This window comes from Schistocerca cancellata, chromosome 10 (genome assembly GCF_023864275.1).
Source record: "Schistocerca cancellata isolate TAMUIC-IGC-003103 chromosome 10, iqSchCanc2.1, whole genome shotgun sequence".
NCBI classification, from domain to species: Eukaryota; Metazoa; Arthropoda; class Insecta; order Orthoptera; family Acrididae; genus Schistocerca; species Schistocerca cancellata.
This window is the reverse complement of record NC_064635.1, coordinates 145757423-145782793: the sequence shown is the minus strand read 5'-3', so window position 1 is coordinate 145782793 and position 25371 is coordinate 145757423. Positions and strand designations below refer to the sequence as shown.

Below are 25371 nucleotides of genomic sequence, written 5' to 3'. Positions count from 1 at the left end.
AGGTCATTAATAAAAATCGAGAATAACAATGGTCCCAATACCAAGCCCTGGGGCACTCCATAATTAAATTTTTTACATTCAGAATTGTACACATTTCTATCCTGAGTAATTTGTACTCTTTGTTTCCTTTCAGTTAAATATAACTTGAACCACTCATAGTAAATACCACGGACACCGTAATTATTCAGTTTTAACATCAGTAGATTATGATTTATAAGGTCACCACTTTGGAAAGGTCGAAAAACAACCCACAGATCAGTTCCTTGTACTCAATAACTTTGTAAACAAGTTTTAGGAAACAGAAGACAGCTATCTGTGCAGACTTGCCTTTTGTGAAAACATTCTGTGCATTTACAAGAATTTTATTTTTGTTTAGGAAGTCTAGCAATCTGTCATACATTATTCGTTCAATTATTTTCAAAAATACAGATAATGAAGCATTGAAACTGGTACCGACAAAATAAAATAAAATCATAAGCACAGCTATATGTGTTTTTATTTATTTGTCACAATAATGATAGAGAGAGACATTTTTAATGTCAAACTTGTCACCATTTTTATAAACTGGTATTACTGTTGACTGCTTAAGTTTACTTGAAAAAGCACCAGTTTCAAAGGAGTCATTGATTATGTCCACAAGTTGAGAGACAACATTATCAGTACTATATTTAATAATTTTGTGAGGGATACCATCAAATCCTCAGGACATTTTATTCTTTAATTTGCTGATAGCCGATTGTACTCCTTTGGATGTTATGAGATATAGGTACATTGTCCTTTCATTTATTGGAGTTGTTACCTTTGTCTTTGGATTACATTTAGTGGTGATCAGGTTTTGGGCTACATTAATACAGTGGAGCTCCGTTAATTCGAACTAATTGGGACCGGACCTTGTTCGCATTACCGATTTGTTCGGATTAGCTGGAATTATGGTGACGAGTTTCTAGAATGAAGTATACCAAGCAGATAAGTAGGTACACCACGGTAACAAGTGTGGGAACAATGGCTCAATCTCATTCCCTGCCCATGTTGTTGTACATTTTTGAGACCTCCATAGTGTGTGCAGTCAGTGCACTGCCAGTGGGCTTGCAAAGCACTTGGTTACATTAATTATCGATCACTTGCACGCGTAACAGTTGAACTGTATTCGTTCAGGTGTAGTGGTGTATGTATTTTTGTCGTGAGTAAACGGAAACATACAACGTTAACTCTCAAAGAAAAACTGAATGCTTTGAAGCGGATGGACATTGGTGAGAATGTATCTAAACTGCAATGGAACTGGGTGTTGGTAAAGCAACCATCAGCGATTGGAAGAAGAACTGGGTGAAGCTTGAACAGAAGCAATCGCCATCCCCGAATTGCTCTTGAACAGTGAGAAGCAACAAGGTGCGTAAAACGCCAATGTAGGCCTTTGCTGCAATAGTGCCACGCAAAACAACAAGGCGTGCAAGCCCCCTCCATGAAAAATACGACCACACCACAACACCACCACCTCTGAATTTTACTGTTGGGATTACACAAGCTGGCAGACGTTCACCGGGCATTTGCCATACCCACACCCTGCCATCGGGTCGCCACATTGTGTACCGTGATTCGTCCCTCCACACAACGTTCTTCCACTGTTCAATCGTCCAATGTTTACGCTCGTTACACCAAGCGAGGCGTCATTCGGCATTTACCAGCGTGATGTGTGGCTTATGAGCAGTCGCTCGACTATGAAATCCAAGTTTTCACACCTACCGCCTAACTGTCATAGTACTTGCAGTGGATCCTGATGCAGTTTGTAATTCCTGTGTGATGGTCTGGATAGATGTCTGCCTATTACACATTACGACCCTCTTCAACTGTCGGCGGTCTCTGTCGGTCAACAGGCAAGGTCGGCCTCTACACTTTTGTGCTGTACTTGTCCCTTCACGTTTCCACTTTACTACCACATTGGAAACAGCGGACCTAGGGATGTTTAGGAGTGTGGAAATCTCGCGTACAGACGAGTGGCACAAATGACACTCAATCACCTGATCACGTTCGAAGTCCGGAAGTTCCGCTGAGCGCCCTATTCTGCTCTCTCACGATGTCTAGTCAGTACTGAGGTCGCTGATATGGAGTACCTGGCAGTGGGTGGCAGCACAATGCACCTAATATGAAAAACGTATGTTACTGGGGGTGTCAAAAATGGTTCAAATGGCTCTGAGCACTATGGGACTTAACATCTATGGTCATCAGTCCCCTAGAACTTAGAACTACTTAAACCTAACTAACCTAAGGACAGCACACAACACCCAGCCATCCGGATACTTTTGATCACATAGTGCAATTCTGTTCAGCACTATATGTAGACGAGAAGTTTATTTTAAGCTTACATAACAGCAGGAAAACATTATGTAACATTTCCAGTGCATCAAATAATACCACTTCTTGGCAACTAAGAGAGGAAAACGGTAATAGTAACAGGAATACTAAAAAAGTCAAAGCAAATTATTAAATTCATGGAACGCTCGTTGCAGCAAGGAGAAAGTTCCTCACAGCGCTCCTGGCAGTCAGAGCGCGAACCCTTCGATCTAAAAAGCAAATCAAAATTTAAATAAACTTAGTTACAGACCACTGTTGATGCTTTACCTCAATAAAGCGAAACGCGTGTGGTGAAAAAAATCATTCATTTTTGTAGTTGCAACGACGGATCAAAAACACCCTCATGAACTCTGTTAACACAAGCCGGTCGCTGGTTCGCTGGCATCTGTTTCGGCTGATGCCCGACCTCGCTACGAATTCTTTGATCAGCTGCAAAATTTCACAGAATTCATGCAAGAAAAAGAAGATGATTCCGGCTTCAAATAGCACTTGCCACATGCTTAATTTCATACCACAGCGTAATGAAGAATTTTACTAGGAGTAAATGCAACCAGCAGAATATTATTTTGCAATTCTCGTCTACAATTCCAACGTTGTAAGGTTGTTCTCTTTCGTAAATGCCCAGTGGACAAACAATAAAGCGCAAATCGACAGGATCGCAAAGATGATGTTGACGTTGTTGTGCAATTTAAAATTAGCCTGTCAAGAGTCCTAGAAAATGATTTCTAAGAAAAATAATGAGAAATATTAATACTTATAACAACATATTATTTTTATTTCTTTATAACTCTAATGGAAATGAACAAAGTCATTGAATATCTTTCGTCTTGTTCAAGTAATTGTTTGGTGAAGAATCTCCAGTTTATTTTGACAAAAATAACCTTAGAAAGAAGACAGAGCAATTAAGAAGGGTGTGAACTTAGTTATCATAATTGCCAAATCATAAGGCTGCTTACTGATTTATTCATTTACTAGCTGACGAGCCCGGCACTACCCGGGTATTCATGGGGCCAATTTTCTGTTAGATACGAAAACAAACTGTGAACTGTGTTTGAGCATAATATTAAAAAATTTCATTATCGTATTTTCGTGAAAAGACATTTAAAATTCTGGAACATTTTCTGTAAGCTGGTTGCAGCTGCTTCGCGTGTTTACAACATGATTTCGTGAAAGTCTGTGGCACTGTCTCTTCATAGCTCTATAGGCGACTGTTGTTTCGCGTACAGCCGTTCGCGCTTTGCAGTTGAAAGCTGTCAAAAGCCTTACCAGAAGTCAGGGATCTCCTAAACTTGACTCGATTGGGGACATGTCTTAGCAGTAAAGAAGAAATGCACTAAAACGTCTTACATTGACGTGGCATTTTTTCACACATCTCAGTGTTTATGACGTTATATGTCTCAAAACACGTCTCGTACAATGATAAATTTGTGTAGATGCATTCAGTAGCATTTATGGATACTTCTTGTGAAATATGTTGCGAATGGTGTTTATAGCAAAGAAGCAATAAATTTAAACGTCATGAATGACGCGCTAGCTTTTCACGTTTGTGATGTCATATCTTCTGAACTATGTGTGGTACCATGATATAAATTGTAGGTTCATTTAACGGCGTATGTGGATACTTTCAGCGAAATTTATTACGAATAATGTTAGAAGCACAGAAATAATAAATTTAAACATCGTGCTTGATGTGGCAGATTTTTAGGCATCTCATTGTTTATGAAGTGATATCTATGATAAGTAGACGGTTCTTACCACACAGCAACTATTTCCTGACAGTAAGTGATACGTGCACCAAGTTCGGCTGAAATCGGTTCAATGGTTTAGAAGGAGATGTAAAACAATTAAAATAGGTAGTATGAATTGTAGAGCAAAATTTATGGCTAGATATAATGCCGAGTCTCACTGGTCTGTTTGTGCGCATGGCACCTTTACACAAGCATCAAGGTGAGTGAGGGAACTTTTGGATCCACACTGTGCGGAAATCGAATTGTGGGGAACGAGTGCCTTTGCCACCTCTATTCCTCATTCACTATGGCTGGATAGTTAATTTCTTAATGGTGGGAAGCATATATTACTATAATCTCTGTTGAAATTCACTTATTCTTGCAGATCTCAACATTCGGACACTCCATTTACAAATATTACATTATTTTGTTAGAACTCTTACATTATCAAAATGTACATCCTGACCACAATGCTCCTTGTAATCCACTAGTGACGATTTAACCCTCTGTTTGAAACTTGAATGGCTTTCCTGTTTTTCACTGTGTTCTTTTATTGTTCCCATAGTTTTTTAAAGTCTGGAGAAGAAATGGAAGACGATTACAGCGCGGTCTAACCCTCAGAAGATTTTTTTATGTTTGATAACAGATTAGAAGTCCACTTACTTTAAGAAATTGGGGAACAAATAGAAGTTTTCACAGTGCTATGCAGTCCGCAGACAGGGGGCCCAACAGGTGACAAGCCATTGTGGGAACAACGACATCATCCTCCGTGATGATGCGGGTGGAGGCACCATAAGACGAATTCGTTAGTGCGGCACTAGTGATGTCACCTTCTGGGATAATGCAAACAATGGTCACTGGGAGATGAGGCACCAGTATACTATTAGTGATGTCATCCTTTGGGATGAGACAAACAGGAGCTGCTATGGGACAACGTACCAGTGTGAGGTCAGTGACTTCATCCTTTGGGATGGAGCGAGTAGCTGACTCTATGGAATGAGACGCCAGTGAGGGACCAGTGACGTCATCATCTGAGGGGCAGGCTGTGGGTGAGCGCCGTGTTGGGCTGTGTCGTACATGATGGTCCGGCCGCCGGAAAGGATGGCCGCGGTCATCCCGAAGGTGCCGTAGGCCATGATGAGGTGCTGGCACGAGGACAGAAGGCACAGGTCGTCCGCAGGCCTCTTCGATGACATCAAGAATCCCACGCTGGCGGCCGCATCTGCCTGGGACAGAACAATACCCGACTGCATAGATCACAACAGCAACTCAGACGAAGTAGAACTTCAGTTGCTGATTACCAACCTTAACCAAATAACTTATTTAACTCAATCTCAAACTTTACAAGAAGCGTACTGATATCTGTCTACAGTTCGTTGTTCGATATTTGTACAATGAGGTGACAAAAGTCACGGGATAGCTGTATGGACATATACAGATGGCGGTAGTATCGAGTACATAGACTGTAAGAGGGCAGTGCATTGGCGGAGCTGTCGTTTGTACTCAGGTGATTCATGTGAAAAAGTTCCCATCATGATCAGTTTAGGGAATTCAATATTCCGAGATCCACAGTGAAGAGTGTGTCGAGAAAGGAAACGTTAGCGACAGCCCCGGACATTTGCACAAGCCCCTCCCATTTACCCCCCTCCACACCTACCCCCCGCCACACCAACCAAGAGCACAGCAATACGATCTTTGGTAGTCCTCGTCGCTGTCGTGTTTTTGTTCGTCGTTTTTTGTTTTACCGCAGTTGTTCATACTAGCAGTGTTGTACTGTTAGTACTTCTTAGCAATTTGTGTAATACTGTCAAAATGAAACGTAGATATGCACTCTCAATAAAGTTATCATACACAAGGTACCTAATCTTGACTGTTGTGGCCAACTGCTGTCAAAACTGATATCTAACAGACATTAAAGTACGATAAGATGTGTTGGAATGACACTGACGAAATTATGTACATATGTTTAACAATAGGCAGCTCTAAAGCTCTCAAACACTGAAGAAGAACTCAAAGTAATCTCGTGTCTGCTATAAGCAAGCAGTCATAAGAGTTCACAAGTAAAAATTCACCCATTATACAGGCAAATATTAATGAAGAATGTCACTGTATAAATATCTGACAGCTTGCATTACGCATTTCTACATTATCCCACTCTTATATTCTTTAGTCTTAATGAGGTAATCAGAAACAAACCAAGACATCGACTTTGCATTTTTTATGCACAACATTGACTTTAGACAATCGAGATAATGGACAGCATCCTTGGCGATACTACCAATTAACATTTCCCAACAGAATTTCTTACACTACGCGAGGTGACGAATATTTGCGCTCACTGCAGTTAACAAATATCAGATTCTTTGATATAGTGCAGATGAAAGCTCATGAAATAAAAAAAGACAGTGTGGATACCATTTTCATTTTTCATTCTTATTGATGATTTTTCAACTCGCATATTCAATAAATATATTTCTAATTCTTTTCACAATGGCACCGGAAAAACTGTATTTCGTACTAACTACTGATTTTCTCTCTTCTTATGACTGCCATATCTGTGATACGAAAAACTTTGATATTGGAACATGCGGCAGACCATGGGCGGAGCTTAGGATATGGATTGGTGTGTGTGTGTGTGTGTGTGTGTGTGTGTGTGTGTGTGTGTGTGTGTGTGGGAGGGGGGGGGGGGAGGGGGGTGATTGGGCGAAACTTGTGCACCGTCCGGGGCTGTCGCTAACGTTACGTTGTCGAGTATACCAAATTTCAAACATTACCTCTCACCACGGACTTGACTTAACGACCGAGAGCAGCAGTGTTTGTGTAGAGTTGTTAGTGCTAACAGACAAGTAGAACTGCGTGAAACATGGCATCGCCTGCAGCAAATCTCCTCAACTCGTGACCATATCAGCTGGGCCCTAGAGGACCGGAAAGCAGTAACCTCATCAGATGAGTCTCAATTTCTGTTGGTTTGAGATGATGGTAGGGTTTGAGAGTGGCACAGAGCCCACGAAGCCAGGGACCCAAGTTGTCAACAAGGCACTGTACAAGCTGTGCTGGCTCCACAGTGGTGTGCACTGTGTTTATATTTGAATGGACTGGGTTCTCTGGTCCAACTGAACCGATAATTGACTGGAAACGGTTATGTTCGGCTATTTTGAGACCATTTTCAACCATTCAACGATGAAATTTTTATGGGTGACATTGTACCATGATACTGGGCCACAATTGATGGCGACTGGTTTGAAGAATATTCTGGACAGTTGGAGAGAATGTTTAGGCCACCAAGATTTGCCGACATGAATCCCATCGAAGTTTTATGGCACACAATCGAGAGGTCAGTTCGTGTACAAAATCATGCACTGCCAACACTTTCGGAACTATGGACGGTTATAGAGGCAACAAGGTTCAGTATTCTTTCTAGGGACTTCCAAGGAGTTGTTGAGTCCACCCCACGTCGAGCTGCTGCACCAATCTGGGCAAAAGGAGGTCCGATACGACATTAGGACAATGTCCCGCGGCCTTTGTCACCTCAATGTATGTGGCAGCCTGTAGTGGTTCGAATATTTCGGTTCACCACCAGAAAGCTGCATGCGTCATGTTGAAGAATTAATAGAGTTCTTTGTTAAAACTTGTTGCCAGAGGAACGGACAAGCGAATATTTGGCGTCACGTGACTCATGGTCCCATACAGAAGGGAATTTTGTACAATGACGGCTTCTTGGGAGAGAAAATAACATCTAGGCCATTAGGTTACAAGTTGAAAGAGATATTTTCAGTCCCATGCCTCGTGTGAAACCGATCTTGTCAGGAAACTTAACAGAGACAAGTTCTTCTGGTGAAACTGCGGAAGGAGCGAGTCTATGACACCAATTGTATGGAAAGCAGTTTCTCTGAAGTTATTTAATTTTCTTTTCAAATTTGTTTCGTTAATTGCATATTTAGGTGCCTTTTGCTTAGCATTAAAAAAAAGTTTTATATTTTGCAATTACTCCTTGTGCCAAGCAAATATTGGTTTCAGAAATAAAAAAAGTCAAATAACAGGTTACAAAGAAAAATTCAATCAGTTAACAGTAACGGAGGATGTTTGTTGATGCGGTGATGTCCTACAAGGCCTTTCTAAGGAAAGCTCACAGTGCCTGGAACTGGCTGTGAAGATGACGGGAAAGACAAAGATAAGCTGTAGATTACCACCACCAAAGGCTAGTGGAGTATTGGAGGACATCTCGGAAAGAGATCAAGCCATGCACCGATTGCTGGTTCTTGGTGTTACTATTCTGTTTGGCTATATACAATGTTCAGGTTTTACCTGTCACTGGTTAAGTACTAGGTGATTTGGACAAGGACTTCCCCATCATCATCATCTGTGCTGTCGTTTGAGCCTCTGAAGTGTCTATTACGTTGATTGTCTGTTGCGTCCTGGTTCTCATGTCAGGTCTATTTTGCCGTTGTTTTTTACTGGTGGTGCAGGGCCTTTCAGATCAAGTCTGTCGCACCGTCGACGTCTTTCCACGATATTTCGTTTCTAATCGCATTGTACCAGTACCCGACTGTGTGCTCTAGTCGTCTGGCCTTTGTGAGAAGTGTTTAACGTGTTACGAGTGTGCTCTGGGGAGCCTTTCTGCCCATAAGTAGGGCCTACATTATTCTCTTCCATTCTCACATATGGTGTAAATGCATTCGTTAAGGGTTATGTCCTCTCAGGAAGTACATCATGCCTTTGCTTGGGTCTTTGTAGATAGATATTTGGATTAGACTGAGAACGTACAGTAAGTACGTTGTGAAAGAAGGCCTCAGAATCACCATGTCCTAGAGAAAAAAAAAAGAAAAAAAAATTCTTCCCTCTTGACCTGAAAAAGAAACTTGTTCAAACAATTATACTCCAGTTATCTACCACATCGATGATATCCTACAAGGCCTTTCTAAGGAAAGCTCACAGCGCCTGGAACTGGCTGTGAATGCCTCTGTTCGTTATGTTTGTGATGTTTGACTATTTGATCACATTTCACCACCATATGCACAGCCGTCGTGAAGAGAGTTCCATACTCCAGGTCTTCTCTACTGTTCTATCAGTGAACACTGTCCCCATATCTCCCTCCGGCCTTAACGCTTTTGTCTGAACAAGATGGCAGAAACACCTGTTTACGTCAGAGCAAAATGTTTACTGTCCCACCCCATCGCACAGCTATTTTCTCGAAACCCTTCTCAGACACCAACTCTGGAATAATCTCCCGCATTATATAGGAGAAATTAGTAACATTCCCAACTTCAGAAGATAGTCAATGAGATACCTGCTATGACAATAGTAATGATTACCCACGTACATCCCTCTGTGGAACCTGATCTTCTTCACTTCTTAGAACTCTTAGTGGATGAAGTCTCTTAAATTTCCTTTTGTCGGAAGTCAATGCATCACAAAACATTTATTCGGTACACCTATAAATTCTTTTGATACCTGCAACGATCATCATTGTTATTACTATCGTACTTATTGTCACTATTATTATTGTTGTTGCTGTTATTACTACTATCACTATTAGTTGCAGCAGCTGCACTAGTAAAAGTACTACCACCATTAGCTTCGGCAACGGCTTTGCCGCAGTGGATGAGCGAAGTTAAGCGCTGTCGGACGTGGCCGGCACTTGGATGGGTGACCATCCTGCCGCCATGCGCTGTTGCCATTTTTTGGGGTGCACTGAGACTCGTGATGCCGACTGAGGAGCCATCATAACGACCGGGAGAGCGGTGTGCTCACCACACACCCCTCCTATCCGCATCCTCAACTGAGGATGACACGGCGGTCGGATGGTCCCGATAGTCCACTCGTGGCCTTAAGACGGAGTGGTCACTATTAACTTCATTAGTTCATAGTCAGTATTATTTACTCACGCTGCCATTTCAGACACTCAAATCATTTTAATACTAGTTATCATTCTACAATTGTTATTTCTTAGGTAACTACGATGTAAAAAAGGTACTGGTCCCATGTAATAGAACCTGACAGCCCTAATGATATTAGGTTAAATAAATAAGTAAATAAATAAACAAATATTTACTAACGGTGTAAACCCTTTTGCCCTTATTACTGCTGTAGCATTCCCGATGCCAGCTATCTGACAGCCCTCTCTTTAAGTGGCGTTTATCTCTTTATTTCTTCGCCTGTTGCAGCAGTTGTCTTGCGCAACCTTCCCTGCGGCCCAGTGTCTCATGGTATAGTCTACTGGGTACACTCCCAAGACCACACACAATGTGACCTCAAAAGCCCCTAAATGCCTGAGTAGCGCACTTCTTTGCCTTCATCAACTGTGGAAGAAATGCCAAAGGTTTTCTAGATGTAACCAGAGCCACTTGTAGATGAACAGTGTTAGAGAGGAGACGAGTTATTCGGTCATGTCCATACAGGATACGCCTCTGCCTCAGACTGCAGCATTGCAATTTAAGTTGCCCTCTTAGGGCCCTGCCTAACCACACCCTCAGAAATCGCGAAAATTCGGGAACAAACGGCCAAATATTTGTGACAAGCAGGGAATATAAATGCCATTCCTGCTCACCCGTGCGGCACTCCGGCCATTGTCGTCGAAGCAACGCAAATTTTCGACATGGATGTAAACCCTCCATGTGTAGCAAAATCCTGGCACAAACGGTCCTCCGTTTCCTCCAGCGCTTATTAACCCATCGTTATTGACTAGTGGATTATACCCTAACACTTTAGTATAGTTTGACCGCGTGCAATGGATAAAAGCTCTTCGGTTAATATTTGCACGGGAGTTGTTTCGTATCAAATCCAACAAAGCTAATTAGGATGTCAGGTGGCAATAATCGGTACATACTTTGTTGTTAAGTTTATATATATATATATTGTCTAAACAGCACTAATGAGGCAGTTACTCCCTTCTTCTGACAAAGTAATAATGGTTAACTCATCACAGGTCGCCTATTAATGGCGTCACACGCCAATATTCTTCTGAATGCACAGTCCTGACTGCGATTCAAATCGTGGGTGCACAACGCGGTTGTCGCATAATCACGTTGTACAAATTAACACTTAAACACATCAACAAATCGCTCAGTTAATGCCATTTACTTATTTGCTAGAGGTCAGGCGCACGGCTTTGGGTGACACAGCCGTTAAACAATTGTAAATGCGGTCGGCCGTCCTGCCGAAATCCGCCCTGCTCGCTTAGCAGCCAACAACTTACTTGCTCGGAGTCAACACTGACCACCTTCTGGTGCACCGGGCTCTCCACTATCGATAGTACCTGCTGCGACCTGCGTGAGGCAAAGATATATTGTTCAGCACACGTAAGGGGCGCTGACCCCTTACAATCTGATTTCTGTGCGTTTCTACCATTAAAAGTTGTGTATTCATGTGCATTAAGAATGTATGCAGGTTTCACCAGTAGTGCTGTGTTTATAAATTCTTTTGCATACTCAGTGAAAATCATAGATTCTGTGTTGCTACCCCACTCATTTTTCAGCTCTGGAACCCGTCCAAGGTCACAATACTGGTGTCTAACCCTTCAAACACAATCGAACAGCAGCTCTTTGATCCAGAGGATCTCTGATACGATTAAACTATGCCGTTTTTCTTGTAGAAGAATCGTGCAGTTACTTTAATCCGGCGACCGTGTTTTAATGAATTATTACAGGTACCAGGTATTGGCGCAATCAGTGCCATGAAATATTGACTGATCTCAGGCGGAGACCTAGAAAGCGTTCTACAACAACTCCTTTCATGTCCCATCTACATCTATAATGACCTCAGAGAGTTTAAGCCAAACTTTTTTTCCATTGAGATTTTCACATCCATTCTAGTGTTATGCCTCCCCATTCCCTTACATGACCTTCCAACCTGCTTCTAGAAGCTAGAGATGTGCTATGTCCACAGTATTTTTGTCAGCCAGTAAGTCTTATATCTATACTAAGTTTGATTGAAGTTAATCCACACCTACTAATGGTGGTGATGCATCTGTTATTGAGCTCAGTGTGCCAGATAAGGATTATATGTTCCCACTACATAAAATAAAAATGACTTGGGGTAACTTAAATAATGTATCACACAGAATGATGCACAGTCACATCAATTAATCTTTCCAGACAGGGGCAACAATATCGCGACATCAACTCAGTGGTTCATTTTTTGCTACATCTGCATTTTCGTAATCGACTTCTCAGTAATTTAAGGTGTCTACTGGGCGCGCAAAAACTCTTTACAAACAGACAGGGCAAATCAAATTAAAGAAAAAGTAATGGAAGATGGAGATGACAAGTGTAAATAATTAACAACAACGTAGGGAATCAGACAAGGATGTGATATGTCCCCAACTATTTTGAAGATCTACACTGGAGAACTGGACAGGGCTTGGGAACAAAATAGCACATACGGCATAAAGATCAACAGGGAGAACCGTTTTAAAACGGTATTCCACACTTATGACGCATGGTCAAGGGGTGCCGGCACGGTAGCTCAGAGTGTTCGGTCGGAGGGTTACCTGCCCTCTGTAATTAAAAAAAAACTGAGTTGATGGAGCAACGAACACGCATGAGGGACGTCCGCTCCAAACTAATACAACGACCATTAACGATCAAAATGAGATAAAAAAAGAGGGCAGCGTCAAATCAAATTGTCGTCGGTCGCAGATTACAACACTGCCACCGCTCAAATTTTGAATAAAAATTATCAAAATTGGCACCCAAAGAATTCCGGCATAAAAAGACACCCTCATTCTGACAACAGCTTTGTCAAAGAGGGCAGAGGAGCGGACAGAGGTTCAGGGCACTCTCTTGCCCTTGGGTTTAGAAACTGCTCCTAAAGACGGAAGAATCAACAATTGTTAACGACATGATGTTTCCAAAGGCGATGATATCAGGTTTTGGGGTGCTCAACTGCACGGTCATCAATACCCGTACGAAGTCGCAGTTTCTACACAGTCCAATTTTTTTGCACAGTCCAATCTAGCTACCGTCACGAATTACGATGATGATTACGATGATGAAGACAACACAAAAACCCAGTCCCTGGGCAGGGAAAAATCCCCAACCCGGCCGGGAATCGAACCCGAGACCCCGTGATCCAGAGACAGCAACGCTAGCCACCAGACCACGAACTGCGGAATTCAGAAGGCAATGGAAACCACTGCATTGAATATAAATAATGTGTATCCACAGGAAGTGTAGCCTGTAACTGGAAAAGTGTCATGACGATCTCCCCGTAGTCAAAAGATTCTGGAACAGTTCCCCATTCGGATCTCCGGGAGAAGACTGCCAAGGGGGATGGGGGAATAACCAAAGAAGGGATAACGTTCTATTGGTTGGGGCGTGGAAGGCCAGACGTTTGAACGTGGTAGGGAAGCTAGAAAATCTGAAAAGGGAAATGCTAAGCCTCGGTACAGATATAGTGAAGGTCAGTGAAGTGAAACGGAAAGAAGGCAAGGATTTATGATGAGGTACGTATAGGGTAATATCAACAGCAGCAGAAAATGGTATGACAGGAGTACATTCGGTATGAATAGGAATGTAGGGCAGAGAGTGAGTTACTGTGCAGAGTTCAGTGATAGGGTAGTTCTCATCAGAATCGACAGTAAATCAACGCCGATAACGATATTTCAGGTATGCATGCTGACGTCGCAAGCTGAAGATAAAGAGTCACAGAAAGTGTATGAGGACGCCGAAAGACTAATTCAGTACGTAACGGGAGACGAAAATCTAATAGCCACGGGGGATTGGAATGCAGTTGTATAGAAAGGGGTAGAAGGAAGGGTTACGGGAGAATATGGGCTTGGTACTAGGAGTGAGAGAGGATAATGGGTAATTAATTTCTGCAATAAATTTACTAACAGCAAAGACTTTGTTCAACAATCGCAAGAGGAGGAGGTATACTTGGTAAAGGCTGAGAGATACGGGAAGATTTTAGTTACATCACGATCAGGCAGAGATTCCAAAATCAGATACGTGTAAGACATTCCCAGGAGCAGATATAGACACAGCTCACAGTTTAGTAACGATGAAAAGTTGGCTGAAGTTTAAGAGACTAGTCAGAAAGAATCAATATGCAAAAAAGTGGGACACAGAAGTATTAAGTTCTCTACAGATATAGATACTGTGGCACAGAACAGTTCAGCAGGCAATTCAATTGAAGAGGAATGGACATCTCTAAAAAGGGCAATCTCTGAAGTTGGGAAGAGAAACGTAAGTACAAAGACGGTAACTGCGAAGAAACCATGTGTAACAGAAGAAATACTTCAGCTGGTCGATGACAGAATGAAATATAAAAATATTCAGCGAAATTCAGGAATGCAGAAATATAAGTTGGTTACAAGTGAAGTAAATAGGAAGTGCAGGGAATCTAAGACAAAATGGAAACATGAAAAACGTGAAGGAATGATTGTTGGAAGGACAGCATATAGAAAAGCAAGGGTGGTAACATTAAGAGTGCAACGGGAATTCCACTTTTAAATGCAGAGGAGAGAGCAGAGAGGTGGAAAGAGTACATTGAAAGCCTATATGAGGGGGAAGACTTTTCTCGTGTGATAAAAGAAGAAACAGGAGAAGATATAGAAGAGATAGGTGATCCAGTATTAGAACCAGCATTTAAAAGAGCTTTGGGAAATTTATCATCTGAGGTCATCAGTCCCCTAAAACTTAGAACTACTTAAACCTAACTAACCTAAGGACATCACATACATTCATGCCCGAGGCAAGATTCGAATCTGCTACCGTAGCAGTCGCGCGGTTCTGGACTGAAGCGCCTAGAACCGCTCGGCCACAACGGCCGGCTACACCAGGAGAGGAAAGAGAGCTCCACCGCTGTGCCTCGGGACCGTCCGACCGCCGTGTCAACCCCTGCTGCTGGTGTCGCCCACAGGGCCACGGGGTCAGCACAGCGCACCCAGCAGACCTTGGAACTGCTACTTCTCACTTAAGTAGGTCCGAAATGGCATCGTGAAGTTGAGTGTATTCCGTTCCAATCCTACCACCGAGGAAAATTCCCTGGCAGTATCGGGATAAGAACCCGGATCCTCTGCGTAGCTGTCAACTACTGAGTCAGACACCTACACTTGGAGGATTTTTCCGGTATTTATCTTGTTCAAGGTTTTTCATGACTTGACAACTTTAATTTGTATTGTAACTTTTTGTCCAAATGCTGTCATTCCAAACAGTCGTCAGTTGACTAAAAACAGAAGGCAGATAATGGTTCATACGGTAAAACAGCCTACAAAGTAGATTTCTTACAAAACACTGGTGCCACCCATCCTAGAATCTTGCTGAAGCGTACGAGATCCATATCAAGGGATACTGAATGTGCACAAAGAAGGGTAGCACAAATGGTCACAGTTTTGTTGGACCAATGGGAGAGCATCACGGAGATTCTCGAAGAACTGAATTGGCAAATGGAAGAAGATGGATGCAAACTATTCCACAAAATCCTCTTTAGTAAGTTTCAAGAACCAACTGTAGGTGACGAATCTACGAACATGCTACAACCTCCTACATAATTCTTCTATGGGAACATCAAGACTAGATTAGACTAGCTAAAGCGCGTACAGAGACAGTTTAGTAATCATTCTTCCTGTGCTCCATATAGGAAAGGAACGGGCACGTTTTCTAATTGCTGGCATATTGGGAACACCCTGTGTCACGGATGTCCAGTGCTTTTGCAGAGTACGGTTCTAGGGTGTAGGCGGAAGTAGTGTGAGTCATCTGTACGTGAATCACGTAAATTATGATCTGCATTTCATAGTATTTTTCGCTGTTTGTAGATGATATTTTCTTGGTCAGAGATTGGTGTACACCCCAACATTTACGTAAACGACCATGGAAAACCGCCTAAAAACTACATTAGACCATCCACTGTACCAGACAGATAATACTTAACCTAACACATGGCCCTAAACAGCCATGGAACAGCTCCCCATGTAACGAGCTAGCACTCTACATATTAAGCTATACAAGCGGGTTAGACCACTGAAAATAACAAACACTTGCAGCGAAAATTTTGGGAAAGAGACTTTTATAAATCGGACTTAATATACCCCAGTGTCATACTTGTTACGTGATATAAGAAACATGAAGAGCATCAATAATGAACTACGGCGTTTTATTGAACGACATTGCCCACAGTAAGCTTGTAGCCGCTATGTACACATACGGCTCTAAAATAGAAGAGCGACTGGGATGCGCCTTCTTCATCCCCTCTAATGACACGTATGATTGTGCTTCCACCTGAATCCTCTGCCTATATAGCGCAACTACTGGCCATAATAGAGGGCATTTGTTATGCATCACAGATATTTAAGTTCATATTGATACTAATGAACATTTTGCAGAAATTATACACTACTGGCCATTAAAATTGCTACACCAAGAAGAAATGCAGATGATAAACGGGTATTCATTGGACAAATATATTACACTAGAACTGACATGTGATTACATTTTCACGCAATTTGGGTGCATGGATCCTGAGAAATCAGTACCCAGAACAACCACCTCTGACCATAATAACGGCCTTGATACGCCTGGGCATTGAGTCAAACACAGCTTGGATGGCGTGTACATGTACATCTGCCCATGCAGCTTCAACACGATGCTCATAGAAAGACAAATACTCACAAAGAACGAAAAGCTATGTTTTCCGCAAATCTAAATAATCACTTTTGTGTTGTGCATGGTAATTCTTTGATCATGATCAAAATGGAAGAAGACAAACTCTTTTTATTATAACAAGGAGAGCTCTGCAATAGAGGTTATCTTGGATGTTGACTGGAAGACTGAAAGTTGGTGACAAAAGAGGAAAGGGCCAGGATTAGGGTTATGAAAGAACATGAACCACAAGAAAGCAGGGTATCAAGGCAGTACTCGAGAACTCTTTATTCAGTGTCAATTAAATAAAGAGTTCTCGAGTTTCCAACTGAGTCAAGCAATTAAAACTGCACGAGCTTTTTGCCCAGTACTTGTTGGGCATTGTTAAGTGATATGACAATAGCCAAGGTGTACTTGACCGAAAGCTCGTGCAATTTTAAGTGCTTGACGCAGCTGTCAAGAACTCTTTATTCAAGAAGTATGAAGAGTTATAACAGCTCAGAGTTTTTGGAAACTACTACTGATACGTCTGAAGAAACTGTTGAAGTGAGTGGTTCTGATGCTGCTGGGTTTTTTCAGAACTCTCCACGAGTCCGATCCAATAACATCGAAAGCAATTCAGAAAGAATAAGGCAGAAAGTATTAAGTATTCGTTTAAAGAGAGGAATCCTAGTTTTGTCACTGTTCATTGTAACAGAAAGCTGGTACCAGCATTAAACACGAGGGATTCAAGAACTGAAGGATAATTAGTCATCATAATTTAAGGAAATAGAGAACAATTAATTGGTGTGCCTGCATTACCGAATTATAGCAGGAAAGAACAAAAATGTAAAGTTTCGAATGCCATAAGAGTTTGAGGACTGGTAGAGAAAGTTCAGATTCTTTGTTGTGACACCACCGCATCCATCACAGGTTGATTCAGTGGGGACGCTATTACTTTCCTGGAACAGTTTGCAAGAAGAGAGCTACAGTTTTTCCGTTGTTGTCATCATATGTAGGAGCTAGCGTTATGGAGTGTGTTCGAAAATGAGTTATTCCAAATAGCACTCAGTCCCGATGTAACATCTTTAAAAAACTTAGGGAAAAATGGAATGTGATGGAAAAAGCAAATTATGAGACAGACATGAACATTTACTTGAGGGTTTCAGCGATGTAGGAAGTGATGAAAAGCTTAACTTATTCCGAAAACTTCTACAACAAGAACATATGAAAGATGATTACTGTGAACTTCTTGAATTCTGCAACAAATATGGACTTGAATCCATAAGCAAGCTTGCCTGGAGCTTTGTATCATGCAAGGTAGAGAATCAAAGGAATTATTAATTGAAGATGTTCTTCTTTATTTCTCAGCTATCCCTCAGTGTTAGTGAATTGGATGGCCTAAAGAACTGCGCTAAAAGTATAAGCAGAATAGTAGTTTCTGAGTTGACCATCAAATGGGGAACCTTATGAGGACTTCTATTTTTTAAAATAATTTAAACTGTAAAGAGTAAATAGCAAGGGTTACTTCAAATGTTCCAAGGAAGTTTTCTCAGCACTTATAGTATTTAAATGAAGGTCTTTGTCTGTTATCACTGTTTGATGACAACTTTAACAATGACACTAAAACGCTCTGGCTAGAAATCTGCAGTGGGGCAACTTTGGGGACCAAAAGGAGGTTCATTGTTATACCTATTGCAGTTACAAAGCTTTTCAGCAAGTTTTTCTTTTTGACCAAACATAATTGTATAAATACAAATGTAGTAGTTTTGCAACGGTTATTCAGAATCTATCAAAATATTTTCTAACTTGTAATCCTTTGAATCCCTTTATCATCACAGAGAAGGAAACTGATGAGTTCATTTTAGTTAAGAGTTTTCACATGTTGAAGAAGTTAAGCATTGATTTAGATTTGAAAAGACAGAGAGGAGTGAGGATGATGAAGAACAAAAAGCATTCATTTTGCGTGCAAGGTCACCGGAGATAATACCCTTATCCTGAAATAAATACACAGAAAAGAAAATTGTGCTAAAACTAGTATTGATTTGTGTTGCATTCACACATTTTGTACTTTTTGCTACTTAGTAATATTTCAATTTCTTCAATTTAAATACATTTAAGCATATTTGTGAAACATATATAGCTTTATTTCAATTGTTTGTGCCACACACACTGTTTTCAGTATTTAATTCTTTATCAGATCTTTAAGTCTGTTGTACCATGGGTTAATATTAATCAATTGTAATGAAATTGGACATGTTATAAAAAAAATGTCAAGAGTTAAAAACGTAAGAGATGCGCACTTAAATCACTTGATATTGTTATGTAATACCCATTTAAGGACCACCCTAATATACACTGAAGGGCCAAAGAAACTGGTACACCTGCCTAACATCGTGCAGAGCCACCGCGAGCTAGCAGAAGTGCCGCAACACGACGTGGCATGGACTCGACTAATATTTCAAGTAGTGCTGGAGGAACTGACACCATGAATCGTGCAGGCCTGTCAATAAATCCGTAAGAGTATGACAGGGTGGAGATCTGTTCTGAAAATCAAGTTGCAAGGCGTCACAGATATCCCAGATATGCTCAATATTGTTCATGTCTGGCAGTTTAGTGGCCGGCGAAAGTGTTTAAACTCAAAAGAGTGTTATTGGAGCCTCTCTGTAGCAATTCTGGACGTGTGGGGTGTATCATTGTTCTGCTGGAATTGCCAAAGTCCGTCGGACTGCACAATGAACATGAATGGGCCAGGTGATAAGTCAGGACGCTTACTTACATGTCACTTATCAGAGTCGTATCTAGACGTATCAGGGGTCCCATATCACTCCAACTGCTTACGCCTCACACCATTACAGAGCCTCCAACAGCTTCGACAGTCCCCTGCTGACATGCAGGGAGCATGGATTAATGAGGTTGTCTCCATAGCCGTACGCGTCCATCCACACGATACAATTTGAAACGAGACTCGTTTGACCAGGCAACATGTTTCCAGTCATCAACAGTCCAATGTCGGTGTTGACAGGCCCAGGCGAGGCGTAAAGGGTACACGAGTGCACCTTCGATTCCGAAAACCCATATCGATGATGTTTCGTTGAATGGTTCGCATGCTGACACTTGTTGATGGGGCAGCATTGAAATTTGCAGCAATTTGCGGAAGGTTTGCAGTTCTGTCGCGTTGAACAATTCTCTTCAGTCATCGCTGGTCCCATTCTTTCAAAATCCGGCCGCAGGGACGTCGGAGATTTGATGTTTTGCCGGATTCCTGATATTCACGGTACACTCCTGAAATGCATACGGGAAAATCCCCAATTCATCGCTACCTCGGAGATGCTATGTCCCATCGTTCGTGTGCCTACTATATCACCACGTTCAAACTCACTTAAATCTCGCTAACCTGCCGTTGTAGCAGCAGTAACCGACCTAACAACTGCGCCAGACACTTGTCTTATACAGGGGTTGCCGACTGTAGCGTCGTATCCTGCCTGTTTACATATATCTGTATTTAAATACGCATGCCTATAGCAGTTTCATTGGCACTTCAATGTATATCTGTCCGCTACTGTACATAGGCCTCCTCCATATGTTTCCACTGTTTTAAGTAAGATACTCCACACGCAGTCATTAAAAAAACCTTTCATATATTTCACTATTCACAATGTTGAATATATTCTGTCAGTTTCGTGTAACTCGAAGTTTTATGTTAACTCCCTACAGTTCTAACAACTGTGTAGTCAATGCATAAACTAATAAAATTTTATAAAGGTCTCATGAAGTGCACCACTCTGTAACTCACTGAGGCCTTCCTGGTGAGGGCAGGCAGCAGATGTTGTTGGCACCACTGGCTGTCATCGCTGGTGACTGCAAAGGCGACGGCGGCGCACTCGCTGTGCAGGTCTGCCAACATGGCTGCAGCTGCGGCCTCATAGTAGGCGGGGCCGGCCTCCTGTTGCAAGTGGAACCGCTCCCTCATGTATGGCCCGTAGTCCGTTCTGCGTACGTGAACCCCGACTGTGCACACCTGTGGGCAACATCTCCATCTCAGAAGTGAGAAGGTCTAAGTAAAGGCACTCGTCAAAGCGTATCGCCGGCCGCGGTGGTCTCGCGGTTCTAGGCGCGCATTCCGGAACCGCGGGACTGCTACGGTCGCAGGTTCGAATCCTGCCTCGGGCATGGGTGTGTGTGATGTTCTTAGGTTAGTTAGGTTTAAGTAGTTCTAAGTTCTAGGGGACTGATGACCACAGCAGTTAAGTCCCATAGTGCTCAGAGCCATTTGAACCAAAGCGTATCGTAGTCTCTGCTGTAGGAGGAAATAATTTGCTGACTGGCTTAGGCTGAGTGTGAACAAAATACGTTCCCTGACAAAAATAGTGAAGCACTCGGAAGACACCATCAGATGTAAATGTAACTTTGTACAGGTACACATCATCAGCGAGTACATAAATGATCAGATGAAATTCTCTGTGAGATGTAGAACGGCCATTACAGCGCATCAGTGTTGCTTGTGTTTAGTGCTGTTGCCAAACTTGATGGAATATACACTATGTGATCAAAAGTATCCGGACATCTGGCTGAAAATAACTTACAAGTTCGTGGCGCCCTCCATCGTTAATGCTGGAATTCAATACAGTGTTGGCCCGCCCTCAGCCTTGATGACAGCTTCCATTCTCGGAGGCATACGATGAGTATGGTGCTGGAAGGTTTCTTGGGGAATGGTTCAAATGGCTCTGAACTTCAGAGGTCATCAGTCGCCTAGAACTAATTAAACCTAAGGACAGCACACACATCCATGCCCGAGGCAGGATTCGAACCTGCGACCGTAGCGGTCGCCCAGTTCCAGACTGTAGCGCCTAGAACCGCACGGCCACTCTGGCCGGCTCTTGGGGAATGACAGCCCAGTCTTCACGGAGTGCTGCACTGAGGAGAGGTATCGATGTCGATGAGTGAGGCCCGGCACGAAGTCGGCGTTCCAAAACATCACAAAGGTGTACTATAGGATTCAGGTCAAGACTCTGTGCAGGCCAGTCCATTACAGGGATGTTATTGTCGTGCAACCACTCTGGTACAGGCCGTTCGTTATGAACAGGTGCTCGATCGTGTTGAAAGATGCAATCGCCATCCCCGAAATGGTTTTCAACAATGGGAAGCAAGAAGGCGCTTAGAACATCAATATAGGTCTGTGCTGCGATAGCGCCACGCAGAACAACAAGGGGTGCGAGCCTCCTACATGAAAAACACGACCATACCATAACACCAACGCCTCCGAATTTTACTGTTGGTACTACACATGCTGGCAGGTGACGTTCACCGGGCATTCGCCATACACACAACCTGCCATAGCATCGGCACATAGTGTATTGTGATTCGTCACTCCACACAACGTTTTTCTTCTGTTCAATCGTCCAACGTTTACGCTCCTTACACCAAGCGAGGCGTCGTTTGGCATTTACGAGCGTGTCCTAAGTGTCATAGTACTTGCAGTGGATCCTGATGCAGTTTGTAATTCCTGTGTGATGGTCTGGATAGAAGTCTGCCTATTACACATTACGACCCCCTTCATCTGCCAGCAGCCTCTGTCAGTCAACAGGCGAGATCGGCCTGTACGCTTTTGTGCTGTACGTGTCCCTTCAGTATGACATCGGAAATAGCGGGCCTAGGGATGTTTAGGAGTGTGGAAATCTCGCGTGAGCTAATTTATCAAGAGTTTCTTGACACCACCTTCTTCCTCACACGTCCGATTCTCAGGGATTTTTTTTTTTACAAGCTTGAGTAGCCACCCTGTCCTGCTTAATTTTGTTTATTCGTTTATTTACCAACTATTATTCATGAACACTTTGGTCGACGATACTCAATAATAGTGGAACAAAAGTATCGATACCAAAAGTACTGTAAGGTGTTGATGACTTTGTTACGAATTTTTAAGCCTTTATTTAAGACAGATGATCTTTTTAGAACACAAGGGGGTATACATCGACTGTCCTATATTTGAACGAAGCGCCTTGGGTATAAAAACAAATACAAACATAATAAATAAATGCCAACATTTGCAAGCAAAATAATTGTATGTTTTGCGATATGTTATTATTACAATGCATTATTACAAGCATGTCTTTCAGAGAAAGACATTCGCTCACGAAACACTTTTTCTTAAGACAAACGGGTGATCTCATATCAGGAGGTGATTAAAATCACAAATTCTTTATGTGAGTTGTATCATGATTGTAAATTAACTTTGTGCAAGAGGCTGATTAAACTAAAACGCCAATTTGCCCCTAGTATCATCACTATCCTCACGTCATAAGACGCAGCAACTTACAGCAGCATCTTTGATTTTTAAAGAAATTGGAACTTGCACATGAAAATGACTGTCCATTCTCACAGAGATGTTCTTGACAATTCTACGGTGATACTCTCACTACTATGTATAGGATAATCTTTGCCCCATGGAAGTGATCACTTAACCAAAAGTTCATATGTTAATAAAATTTTAGAGTAAATTAATGAATTTTTACTGTTCTGTACCTTATTTTTCCCAATAATATAAGAAAAATGTATTTTTTTTTTGCGTGCTGCCATCAGCTCTAATATACTGTCATCGCCGGGTGTGTGTTTTGTATGTACTTACCAAACTTTGTTTCAACTGTCAGATGTGTTTCTGGCTGTACGCTATGAGCCAGTACATTAAATGCTAACAAATAAATAAATAAATAAAATAGATTTTCAGAAAGTCACGTACTGCTGTTACCTGAGTCTTGTTGAAACCAGTTTTGCGGGCCGTTTCGCTTCTGATCTTATCCAGTTTTTTGTTGGCTGCGTATTGTATTATCGCCCGGAAACGGAGTTCCTGACGGAGGAACTCCAACGAGGAAGCGATGTAGTCTGTCAGAATGATCCAGCGACTGAAAAGTATAAGGAGAGCAGAAGGCCAGCTTAATAACAATGAAAAGTTTTGTTCAGGTACACGAGGAAAAGTCAAAAAGGAAAGTGTTGTGTACATAGTTCCGCATAGTCAGCACGTACACAACTGTCCCACTAGAGCGCGCCCCGCTAAGCACAACAGCGCAGGCGCAGCACTCGTCCGTCTCCGCACTACGAGATGGCGCTGTCTTAGAGACGGACCAAATTCTGCTTCCGCCGATGCACATATTAATATGTAACGCAGCCAATGCGATTGCTGCTAACATAGAACCTTTTCTCCTCGTGGATCACACTCACGCAGTGATACCTGAACGCACAAGGTATTATAATGAGTGTACAGACCTCCGATTAGTCAGTCTGCATTTCTCTGCACCAGTCTGTTCCAGTTTACATTAGTCTGTACCAGTATATAGTCAAGTTTCAGTCTGCGCCTAATAAGATTACCATATTCCTGTACATAGCCATGAAGATAAATGTATAGACACTTTGACAAGTATCAGAGATATGTGAGAATAAGATTAACGTACCAAGACCAAAGGAACTTCAGATTGTCAATTGTAAACATCATCCAGAATCAAGTTACGTAATGTCTACGCTTTTTATTATTTTAATAAATGTGTGTGAAAATTAATCAAGTTCTGTTTAAAGTTGGTCACCGTCAATCTGCTACTCTAAGCATGCAAGTGGCATTTCTATCATCTGACCTAACGGCAGAAGATAAACACGCCACGATAAGACCACGAGACATATTGCTGACACTCGCCTACTTCGTTAGAGCGACAAGTCAAATAATCTGATGGTGTGTGTACGGAAGGTCTTACAATATGCACACCACATAAAGGCAATTTTTTAACACCTTCAGCACTATGGCCGTACGCCAGTATGGTGCTCGTACACCCGTCGTGAGGACGGCACCCATAATCCGTACGGGCGTTGGTTTTTCATTCCCTGAAACGTGTTTTCCCGCCTGCTACACAACTGAGGGCTATAGGACAGTCGAAGTAGTTTACACTTTGTCCATCACATGCAGTGGGAGTTGGTATACACTGAGGTGAGTAAAGGCATGGGGTACTCCTAATGTCATATCGACTCTCCTTTGTTTCAGGAGTAGTGTAGCAACACGACGTCCCATGGACTCAACAGGTTGTTGGAAGTCTCCTGCAGAAATACTGAGCCATGCTGCCTCTGCAGAGGAAACGTTAGCGACAGCCCCGGGCATTTGCACAAGCCCCGCCCATTTACCCCCTCCACACCTACCCCCCCACCACACCAACCAAGAGCGCATCAATATTATCTTTGGTAGTCCTCGTCGCTGTCACGTTTTTGTTCGTGGTTTTTTGTTTTACCGCAGTTGTCCATACTAGCAGTGTTGTACTGTTAGTACTTCTTAGCAGTTTGTGTAATACTGTCAAAATGAAACGTAGATATGCACTCTCAATAAAGTTATCATACACAAGGTACCTAATCTTGACTGTTGTGGCCAACTGCTGTCAAATCTGATATTTAACAGTCATTAAAGTACGATAAGATTGTTGGAATAACACTGACGAAATTATGTACATATGTTTAACAATAGTCAGCTCTAAAGCTCTCAAACACTGAAGAAGAACTCACAGTAATTTCGTGTCTGCTATAAGCAAGCAGTCATAAGAGTTCACAAATAAAAATTCACCCATTATACAGGCAAATATTAATGAAGAATGGCACTGTATAAATATCTGACTGCTTGCATTACGCATTTCAACATTATCCCACTCTTATATTATTTAATCTTAATGAGGTAATCAGAAACAAACCAAGACATCGACTTTGCCTTTTTT

General features: G+C 42.1%; 1 protein-coding gene across 1 annotated transcript in view; it reads right to left on the bottom strand.

The window, feature by feature from the left end:
• Window positions 1–5054: 5054 nt before the first annotated feature.
• The window catches only part of LOC126106832 (galactoside 2-alpha-L-fucosyltransferase Sec1-like), a 96445-nt gene continuing 76128 nt past the window's right edge, over window positions 5055–25371 (bottom strand). The window contains exons 2-4 of the mRNA XM_049913229.1: window positions 23379–23532; window positions 20430–20654; window positions 5055–5302 (exon numbers count right to left, since the gene is read on the bottom strand). Coding sequence (XP_049769186.1) covers window positions 5066–5302; window positions 20430–20654; window positions 23379–23532 — 616 coding nt within the window. The 3' untranslated portion in view covers window positions 5055–5065. The remainder of the gene's footprint in view (window positions 5303–20429; window positions 20655–23378; window positions 23533–25371) is intronic.